We start from the raw sequence: 11,360 nt of genomic DNA on the forward strand, positions 1-11,360 counted from the left end.
TATATACTGCTTCAACATATGTATTTCTGTTTTTGTTTCTGAATACTTGAATTCTTTTCGGGTCTTTGCCTTCAGCTAAATTATTTTTGAATCTTGGACCAGCAATATTATGTTTGCAAAGGCTGCATGGTTGAGTTCTTGATTTATCAAGATGTTCTGCTACCAAAGACATGCGGTTCCTATTGTTTTTCTTTTCAACATGAATATAGCAAACAATCTACTAATGTAAAATATCTATCTATGTATGTATATATATGTATATGTAAAATATCTATGCAGGTAGGGAGGGAGGGGGAGAGAGAGAAATTAGGCTCCATTCGACTGGATCTCGGGAAAAATCCTGCTTTTCACTAGAAATCGACCTAACTCTTGCTGTTTGGGAGAAGGAAAAATATAAAAAAGTAATTAATGAGATGTGATGGGATGAGCTGCCCGCACGCGCGCCTGTCCCTCAAATCTTTTCGTTTCAAACCACAACTCTCCTCCTCTCTCTCTCTCTCTCTCGCCCAACTCTTCGCCCACACCAAACCCTCCCTCCGCCGAAAGCTATGCCTCTCCACCATCATTAGAAGCTTAATTATAATTCAAGTTGGAACCTATCTTTTGTTCGAATTCAAGTAGTGATTGACTCAAGCTTGATACAATCTTGTTAGATGTCAACTTAATTTAAGGTTATCAAGCTAATTGAAATAAGTTTACAAAATAATAAATGAACCAAGTTTCATTTCAAACTTAGGCTAAATTAGACCCGGACTCAATCAACTCGCATCAGTCATATGTCTAGCATATGTGTTGACCAAGCCATGTTCCTATCAGGCAGTCCAAATGGCTTGATTATGCCGTTTGCAATTGTTTTTATGCTTCCCTATTCATTTCTACACCATATTTTCAATAAACGCACCATCATATTCACACAAACATATGAAACAAAAGAAAGATAAAAGATGCTGCAACGCGGAATGATAGCCATCCATAAAAAGAAAATGCTCAACCTTGAGGAAGTACTTCTCCCTAAGATACATTTCGTTTGAATAAATCAAAGCAGATGCATCATTTGAAGCCTCGGCTAATACATATTTGCAACCTGTACTTGTGTCATGTACTCAGTAGACAGCCGGTACTATATTGCTTCCTCATGGCTTAAAAGAAGGGCAATTGAGCGTCACCATTAGCGAACCTTGTCGAAAGGTACTAATCTTGTCATTTCATCCACACTCTGTCCCTTCCGTATATCCACAAGTTTCCCATGGATGTCAGTTAACACATAAAACAAACGTTACACGTACATGCATACCATTCCACTTCCGTTTCCTAGAAGTAAAAGGATTAGTTTAAAGCAATGGAGTATGGCTTCACACATGATCACATCATCGGCCGACCTCCACTCCAGAATCCCAGAAGATAACCCTTGCAAGAAGACGCCAACACCAATTTAAATAAGGATAGGCTAGAAACGGCAGTGGAGCCATAACCATATCCTTGACTCCAAGCCTCACGACAGGTCATTAAAGGAAAGGCATGACATAGGCTTAACAAGCTCTTTTATATTCCTTGTAGCTGGCCTCTTTTGATGGCAACCTTTCCGACAAGGAAAGTCTTGATGATAGTCCCTTAGGGAGAATCTCTCATTTAAAAATGATACAGTTTATGCTCGACCCATGTACTCTGAGAAACATCCTTTTCTGAGAAGGGAAGTCCTGAAGTTGGTCCCTTGCTTAAACACAGAAGATTAGGGAGAATCTCTCATTTAAAAATGATATAGTTTATACTCTAACATAATCTACTATGAGAAACATCCAAGTACCAAACTCCATCCATCACATTGTTATTTGGGTCCCACCCAATGTGGTTCCCTGTCAGTGAGAAAGAGTGGGATTGGGTGTTTTTAGAAGTGGGTACAAAATTATCACTATCTGACAAGCGTGTGGTGGGAGTATCAGGCAGCATGAGCATGGCTTATTTTAAGTGCGAGCACCTCTCTTTTAATCCACTAATATAGTTCATCATTGTGGTAGAAAAGATTGATACAGTATACAGTTAGAGGAGAGTGAACTACAATATTAAGGTTAAAGATCTCATGGACCCTGCCAACCTAACAGCAAAATCTCAGAATCATCGTCTAAATCATGTGCCTGCAATAAGATGAGAAAACATGAGGCAAAGATCTGTAACAACAGACCCCTGAAAGCCCAACAAGTTAAACTTCATCAACTTGCATACCCAGAGATTAGAAGTTCCGAAGCATCATTAAACTAATAAAAGCAGCTGCTGATGCAGGCAGATAACACGCAGTTTTCACTTTCCATGTGGAAAAGAATCGCATGACGCTCCATCAATCCCAATACCAAAAGCAACAATTAATACTCCATCCATTAAAATAATAAGGTTAAATAACCTTTAAAAACAGCTTAACAAGACTCTGACATAGTATACAGGCAGCAAATAAATGAAAACGAGATGGAAAGAATGATTAGTTTAAACATGAACGAAAGCTTAACAGCAGGAGAAAGATGAATGCAATGGCCAATATCATTCCTAAGGTAGAGTAAGCAAATCCATACCAGGCCCCAAAAAGAAATATCAGAAATTCAGAACTCTCACTCGTCACATACGCAAGTGCACATAGTCGCTTCGAAACTCAAACCCCAATCGCTACAATGTTCGAAATTTTTATTTATCATTCCTAATATCCCTGTGCATTATTAGACCAGCAGCTAGGAAATTAGTTTCAAACTTAAAGCCGATAATTAAGACCAACAACAACAAAGAAGACAAACCTCATATCAAATATCCATTAAAGAAAAGGATGGGGGGCAAAAAAAAAAAAAAAAAAAAAAAAAAAAAAAAAAAAACTGAAGGTCATCATTTCTCTCTCATATCTACCGTCTCCTCTCCTCTGCCATGCATCACTCGATTTTCTCCCAGTAGATCTAAAACCGGAATCTAACAAGACAGGTCAAAAAACCACCGAGTTTCACTGCTAATAACAACATTGTTCTGGAAGAAAAGATGACTAACAAGATTAAAAACAAGAACAGCAGCTGCAACATGATTCATGACTCTCCCTAGCTAGTTTCTCTTCAAAGACCGCTGCATCTCGTTGAGGTTCAAGAGGAAGGAGAACCGTTCACAGCTAAATTGTTGCCGCCCCTAGTGTCGCCGCCGCTGACAAGGCCATTCCCCTCGTCGCCGCCAGCTCCGCCGCCGCCGCCGCCACTGCCGCTGCCTCCCATCTCACTTCTCCTCGATGAGGGGCTGCCAAGATATGCGTGCTTGTTGTTATGCATCCACACCCTGAATACTCCCCTCTCGACGCCGACTTGCCGGCAGAATTCCTCGACGACCGCCTCGTCCTTCTTCTGCATCCTCCACCCTAGCCGCGCCGACATCTCCTGCATCCTCTCCTTCTGCTCCCCGCTGAATTTCGTTCTGAACCTCTTCCTCGGCATCGCCCCCGCCGCCGCATACGGCGGCGCCAACGCCTGAAAGACCCCCGGAGACGCCGTTATGGGGGCGGCCATGGTTTGGGTGGACCCAGGCCCGTCACTGCCGGCTCCGGCGCCGCTGAGGGCGAGGAGCATGTGGGGAGCGGAGGAGTAGGGGGGCGGGGAACCGGAGCTCCGGAGGCGGCGGCGGAGGCGCCGCTCCCCGTCGTCGTCCTGCGACTCCTCCTCCTCGTCGTCGTCGTCGTCTGGGTCGGTGTCGTCGCGGCGGAGGCGGGCGTCGAGGGGGAGGCGGCGGTGGAAGTTGCGGTGGCAGCCGCAGGCGGCGCAGGTGAGGGAGGTGGGGACGGCTGGGTCGGCGGAGGGGGAAGGCATGAACTCGCAGCAGCCGTCAACGGCGTGCCCGCCTAGGCTGGCGGCGTGGTTCCGGAGGCACTCTCGGTACTGGTGGTGGCCGTCCGCCGCCGGCGCCGGGGGGCGGGGAAGTTGCTTCTTTAGAGTGCCGTTGGGGAAGGAAACGGGCTTTTGGGTGTCCAGGTCGAAGCTTTTCGTGACGGAATCCATAATTGTTTCTTAGAGAATTAGTAGAGAGGTAAAGAAAGGGTTCAGAGATTAGGAACGGTCGGAAGGTGGACGGCAACGAGGAAGAAAGGAGGAGAGAGAACAAATAAAATAGGGGAAACTAATCACCGGTCCAGTGTTGGACCAGAATAGTCCCTCTTGACCGATCTTTTAACTCGGTCCCAAGAGATTTTTGGATTTCTATATGGTAAGTCTACGTATCTTACTGGTGAAACTTAATACTTGAAATTCAACAGAACTCTTGTTTTGCACTGGGAATCTATCGCTCTGAGGTCTACTTGACGAAACTACCCTTTATTCATCCCTTGGGCTTTCCGGCTTTCTTTGCTCCTCTTCCGCTCAGGCGAGTCCTCTTCCTCTTCCTCTCATTATCTTCTTCCTCTGGACCCAGGAAGAAACCCTTCTTCGTCTTCCTCTTCCTCTCGACCAAGTATTTTTCTTCTCGCCTTCGGAAAAAATCCCTTCTTCTTCTTCCTCTCGAACGAGTCATGTTCGTGTCGACGAAGTCCTCTTCCTGTCGACCGAGTCCGCCCCGATAAGCATACCGAATCGCAGGTAAGGTTCCACTCGCCCAATGCTACTGGGTACCATAATGCTTGCTATAATCGAAGCTAAACCCTAATCTCTATTGCTTCCCGTATTTTTGTTCCGAAGAAATTTTTGTTTTCGGTTTTGAATGTTACGAAATGAAATATTGATTTCACCCAGGGAAGATTTGTTCTTAATTTTTGAGAACCATAATGCTGGCTATAGTCAAAGCTAAATCGTAATCTCTCTTGCTTCCCACTTTTTTATTCCGAATAATTTTTTGATTTCGGTTTTGAATGCAATGGAATCGATTATTGATTTCGCCCAGGGAAGATTATTGGTAGGTGATATATTGGTATAGTTTCCTGCAAATACATCATATAAGGTTGTTGTTTTCTTTAATTTTACCCTGCAGTGATTCTTAATTTGATGTTTATTAATTGTTTCACAATGCATTCTTGAAAGATTTGTTTTATGGATAATGTGTTTCATTAATATTTTTGATACAGACATTTTATATGGCTCCAATTCAGAGTAGAGGCAAAGCATGTTCTGTTGGTCCGAATAATATGGTCAATGGAAGGTGCTACTTTAGCCACTATGTCCAATTTATTACCACCCTTGTGCAGTCTATGTCTCGGGAGCAGAATGATAGGGTGACCGCAGAATGATAGGGTGACCGCAACTCCTTTTGGACATATGCTAAGTTTGCCATATATCAAGCAAAGTAGGCCTGTCTTAGACACTTTGCTTTCTTTTTGGGATGATGTCAAGGAAGGTTTTTGGTTTGGTAAAGTTTTAGTGCCTTTTTTAGGAAGTGAGTTTGCACTCATCCTTGGTTTGAGTGCCATGGGCGATGAGGTAGAATTGTATAAGGAGGGGAGGGTTACTTCTGACCTTATCACCCGTTTTTTTTATGGTGATCACAAAAAGGCCGGTAGGGATGCAATAGAAAATAGATTACAATTACTAGTTGGAAAGAGAGGACGACAAGATGTAGAAGATTTTACCAAATTATGGGTTCTATACCTCTTTGTGACGATTCTGTTTCCAACTATATACTACAATGTTCCTAAGGCACTATATTCATATATTGATGATTTAATAGTTGGGGTCTTGCCGTTTTTGCTTTTGTTCGCCAGCAGATACCTAGTATATCCGAGAGTGTGAGGAGAAGGAACATCAGCGGGAATGAATCTGGTGGATATATGGATGGATGCACGGTGGCTCTGGTGGTAAGCATCTTTATATTTTTTTTAATTTCATTGTTAAGATATGTATTGTGTTGAAATTTGATGTTCGCATTGATTTTTGGCAGGCATGGGCTGTTGAGCATTCGAATACCCTTTTAGGCAGCCACCGACCACCGTCTATGTATCCACATCTGTTGCATTGGAGCAACGCCAAATTTTCTTGCAAGGTGGATGTGATCGCCAAAGTTATGAAGAACTTAAAAAAAATTTAGGTTTGAATATTAATTTGTAACATCACATTTATTTTTACATGATGCAAGATTTAAGTTTTTGCTTGCGACAGGTGATCGAGAAGCTAGAGCCTAGAGAGAAGGAGTTGCACCTTCTCTCGCGAGGAAGGCCACTATTAGAAGCTCCGAAAGAGATAAGTCAAGTAGTGCACATTTAGAAGTACTTGGCACAGATTTATTTCCATGTGGCACACACCTTTTATTTTGCGGCACATACTTATAACCACTTGGTACACATTTAATTCCTTTTATTGTGTTGTTTTAGTTTCCGTCATCCAGCCAAAGTGAATAACCTACATTGGAAAGCTTATAGACCCGCTTAAAAGTGGCTGAGAGGTCTTTGTTTTTGATTGATAAGAGGGTGTCCAGAATTGAGAAGGTCCTCCGAGATAATGGTCTCTTGGTGGATGACGAAAATGTTCAGCATGATACAGATTTTACCGAAGTAAGCAAAGTTTGATGAATTATTAACTATGTCGTCGTGGGGATCATGGTTGTTATTATGAATTAAATACAACTCATTATTAGGTGAGTGAAGAGCATAATACAGTTGAAGCTAAGGACAAAGGTGTAGTGGAGAAAGATGAGATTCACAATAGTGCAGATGAGGTGGAGGTATGTAATTTTTTGATTTTGATAAAATATTTTTTTATCATTATAATATATTGTTTATTACATGAAATGCATATTTTTATCAGGTTATTTGGCCCACTGATGTTGAGGGTGAGAAAGAAGGTGGACCCATTTCCACGAAATATGTTTCCTCCTGATGCTGGCGCGTGAAGTTCGGAGCACGTGAGCGAAAGGCAACAGAGAAAGCAAAGGCCATAGCACACTTTCCAAATACTTATAAAAGGGCAAAAAAGAAACAAAAAATAGACTCTCTAGGTGAAGGTAGGATGGCACTAGCAAATAAAAAGGAGGATTTGTCCACTCGGTCGAGTAAATTATTGGAGCCTATCACTACTGCACTTATGGAGCTCCGCAAGTCAATTCCACTCGACAAAGAAACATCACCCCCTATAGAGGTATACGAATTTGTTCAGTTCCTTAAATATTATGCATACATATGCAATTTGCTAAGTCCATATCATGTTCTTTGCTAAGTAAAATTGTTGTATTCTCATTTCATTTCACTTAGCTTTTAGAATAAACCACTAAATTTATTGATGTTGAAAGAGTGGAGACACCAAAGAGTAAACTGAAAGTGGCAAGGAAACATACCTATCACGGGAAGGGGGAAGGTGTACTCCCTATGTACCATGAAGAAGCTGTTGATTTCTTCCTTGAAGAAAATCACATGGAGTAAGTTACCTAAATTAAGTTTGCAATTTCACATTTATCATAATGTAAGTAGCTTAAACATTGGAATGAATTTTGTAGGCACACCATTTGGGAGGATGCAGATACTTTGAAACCATCATGCAATGGTGATGCTATAGTCTAGCTCCTACATGATGGGCCACTACGCAGTGATGTAGGTTAATTGAAGACATATACCTCACTTAATTTTATATCGACGGTTCTATTTTATGAAGTTCTTTTAATAAACACAGGTCATCAATGTTTACTTTCGTGTCTTGGAGCTTTTGCATCGAGAAAACACTGAGTGCATTGATAACCTATCTATATTCTTGCGCTATGAAATACAGGTTCTGAATCATCCTTAAATTTTTAAGATTGTATTAAAAATTATGTGTATTCTGACATAATAAATTTTGTAGACTGCCGTGAATCGATATCTATTGTGCGTTTGTGAGGTAACTGTTGATGTTACCAAAAGTATTTTACAGTCCTTGCAGCCTAGTATTCTCAAATGGTTAGGGGACATAGAACTCTGCGATCTCCAAAACTGTAGATATCTATTCATTCCAATGAATACATGATGGTATTGGTATTTACTTGTTTTGGACTTGAAGCAGCAGTGTTTTCAATGCTACAATTCCATGTGGAGCTTCAATGTTGCAAATGATACTATTAAATTTGTGAGTGTCAGTTGAAAGATGTGTGATATTTTTATTTATACTCACATGTACATTAAAAATAATATATTCTGCACATCCATGTAGGCATCTTTTCTGCGATATTGGCTAAGCGACCGCGTGGGATACCATATCCCCGAAACTGTCATTCATGAAATTCGAGAGTGTCCACAGCAGACGCCGGATAGTCTCGACTGCGGGGTATACGTGCTCATGTATGTAGAGGTACTGACATGGGGCACTTCGAGACCATTGCTAGAACAGTTCAAGGATCCCTCTTTATACAGGAGCTGGATTGCAGGCAATATTTTGTTGAATGACCACTGCAGTACAAATGATAGTTTCTGGATATGGTATGAGAAGACATGTACAAAGAGAGATTAGAGCAGGCAATGTATTGAGACATTATATTTTTTTACGTAATGTAACATTCATACAATTATGATGAATACATATGTATTATTCAGATGATTCACCAAATTGTCTTCTATGTCGTGCTCTAAATTGGTTGTAATGATTTATAAAATGCCAGGTCACATAAATTAACTGTGCCATGCTGTGCCGCTATCTTATGATTGTGTGCCATTGGCAGTACAGGTCAAAAATCAGATAGTTTTGAAACTGTGCCTTGGTGTGCCATGGCTATGGTTGATTTATATATTATAACTGTGTGCCATGATGTGCCATGTCACACCATGTATATAGATCAAATATTGTAGTTAGCCCTAAAAAGCTATCTCTGAACAATTCCAGTCAACAGAAGGTCTCTCCACATAAATCAGCCATCCAAAAAGGCATAGCATAAGCTAACATCAACAAATTAAGTTAAAAAAGGAACTTCATAGTATTCCACATTGATAAATTCTGAAATAATCCAAAAATTCAATTAGTTGACAATATCAACAATCAACTTCCTTTACTTCAGAAGGTCTTCCTTTACTACAACGTGACCACATCCTTCCCCATCTGCGACGACAATGGAAAAATTTACCAAATATAAGTAATGTGAACTTGCAGCATAAATACATTTCAGAAAGGCAAAGAAAAAGAAATATAAACATGAAAGGTTAGGAATACATACTCGACTGCACCATCGATAAGCATTTGGGGCATTACAATTGCACCATTTTTAGACCATCTCGAATCTGAAAGTACCAGATAAGTAAAGGAAAAAAAAAAAGATTGCTTAAGTTTTAAGTGTGCATAGAAACCATATCTGAGTGCAGGGAACAGGTAATTGTGTGCACAGAGCTAAAAACGGTATTTTTTTTCCTTTTTCAGATTTCAATTATAAAAACATGGAGTATAATACCATGTATAATAAGAATACATGGTGTGCCATGGCGTGCCATGGGATTGAAACTGTATGCCATGGTGTGCCAAGGATGTGCCAAGTGTTCCATACCTTCAATGTAAACTAGAGCACCATATTGTTTACACTATAACCTCATTACATGTCCTTCTGTTGTGCCCAAGCTTCCCGCATCGTCCATATCTCATATCACGTACTAACTCAACTTGAGAAGGTCTTCTCTTCTTTTTAGGCCTGCCAGGATGTGTCTGTCATAGGGGGTAGAATGTGAATCTCTTCAGATGCACTGTGCGGCTCCTCAATATCAGGAATTGGACTAATTGCTTCGTCATATGTTGCTCTATACAATTCAGTTTGGAACCAAATGTCAATGAATTGGTACAATGATCTGCCGGCCTTCTTGATACAAGCACAAGCATGCTTACATGGCATGCCGAAGATTCGCCACTCGCCACAAGAGCAGCTGCAATTCTGGAGGTCAACTTTGCATGAGTAGTTTGTATCCTTTACGTCATATATCATTATGTTGGATGTAAACACGGATTATCTCCGACCGTCTTCTGCATTTTTATGTAACACTTTCTCAGCATCTGTACATAGGTGGGTTTGAATGCTATATCCTTGATTATGCCGTTCATGCATCATCTGCATAATTTGAAGCCTGATATGGTCAACCATCTGAGGGACGGGCAGATGACTAGTCTCCAAGATCCAACTATTAAAATACTTAGCCACGTTAGATGTCGTAGTGCCCCAGCGTGGACCTGGAAAAATTGCATTTGCCCAATCCTCGGGGTTGGCATGTAGGAGAAAAGTGGAAGCACCAGGGGCTTCTGATGTAAGTTTTCCAATTAGCTTTTGAAAAACATTAAGCCTTGGAGTATACGCAACAGTATTTAGTAAATCAAGCAGCCTCTTTCTGTCAGCTGCATGATAATAGACAAGCACTTGCGATCACAATTAAATATCAGATATATCGGATGGTATATTACTTAGATACTTTCTACTTTAAATTATTTAGAATATTATGATGCAAACCTGATTCTTAAAGTTTTCTTTCACATGATGAATACAATATAAGTGGTAGCAACCAGAAAAGTACTTCGGCATCGATTTAATAATTTCCTGATGTCTATCTGTCATAAATGTCAACTTTTGACCACGGTACTCACTGCAACTATGAATAGCTTCTTTGAAAATCCGGCAAAATCTTTCCTAGTTTTCATCAGTTTCTGTATCTACCACACCATAAGCTATAGGAAACATATCATCATTGTCATCTTTGGCAGTGGCGCCAAGCAATACACCTCCATCCTTATGTTTTATAAATATCTCATCCATAAAAATTAAAGGTTGACATCCTTTTATGAAACCCAATAGTGAAGCATGAAAATAAATGAACAGACGTCTGAATCGACCTTCAATTATTTCGTACTCTGCAATACTGCCGGGGTTGGTTTGAACAATGGCGTCGCAATACCACCAAATTCAGTCATAAGATAGTGATCTATCACTATAAATCTCCTTCATAGCCAGCTCCTTACCATTCCAAGCCTGATGATACGGCAATTGAACACCATATTTCCGACGAATATCTTTTACAATGTCAGTCGGCTTATATAATGGCATATCTTGAAGTTTATCTTTAACAATGTTCGAAACTCAACGTTTTGAAGCCTTCAGATGCGACCGGACTTGCATCCCTCCTCCACATGTATGGTTACCGTTCATTTTTTTAATTGCAAACTTTTCACCATTACCAAGTCGAGAAGCATGGATATGCCATTCACATTCTTCATATGCACATTCCACAGTAACTCACTCACGATCGTTCTTCATGAACACAAAATCTCTGCAATTTGCGATACAAAAGTTGTGAATGGTGTCACGAAGAGTTTCGATATTCTTGAACTCCTGACCAACGCCCTCTATACAGCTTTTCCAAGCATCCAAGGAATTTTTTTGACTTTCTTCCTTTTCAATTGCAGCTCTTGTTTCTTCAACAACTTGGACAAAATTAATTGAGCTAC

General features: G+C 40.6%; 1 protein-coding gene and 1 long non-coding RNA gene across 2 annotated transcripts; one reads left to right on the forward strand and one right to left on the reverse strand.

Annotated features, from left to right (window-relative positions):
* Window positions 1-2,767: 2,767 nt before the first annotated feature.
* Window positions 2,768-4,326, reverse strand: LOC103709320 (zinc-finger homeodomain protein 9-like). The gene has a single exon (XM_008794615.4). The coding sequence runs from the start codon at window positions 4,005-4,007 to the stop codon at window positions 3,108-3,110; it is 900 nt and encodes a 299-aa protein (XP_008792837.2). The 5' UTR covers window positions 4,008-4,326; the 3' UTR covers window positions 2,768-3,107.
* A 267-nt stretch (window positions 4,327-4,593) lies between these two features.
* On the forward strand, window positions 4,594-8,498 carry LOC120111561. Its single transcript, XR_005512765.1, has 9 exons — window positions 4,594-5,788; window positions 5,872-6,018; window positions 6,090-6,481; window positions 6,565-6,651; window positions 6,735-7,064; window positions 7,216-7,341; window positions 7,420-7,513; window positions 7,593-8,021; window positions 8,106-8,498. It is a non-coding gene; the product is annotated as an uncharacterized LOC120111561 (long non-coding RNA).
* Window positions 8,499-11,360: the final 2,862 nt, after the last annotated feature.

Source organism: Phoenix dactylifera, chromosome 8, assembly GCF_009389715.1.
Source record: "Phoenix dactylifera cultivar Barhee BC4 chromosome 8, palm_55x_up_171113_PBpolish2nd_filt_p, whole genome shotgun sequence".
Classification (NCBI taxonomy): Eukaryota; Viridiplantae; Streptophyta; class Magnoliopsida; order Arecales; family Arecaceae; genus Phoenix; species Phoenix dactylifera.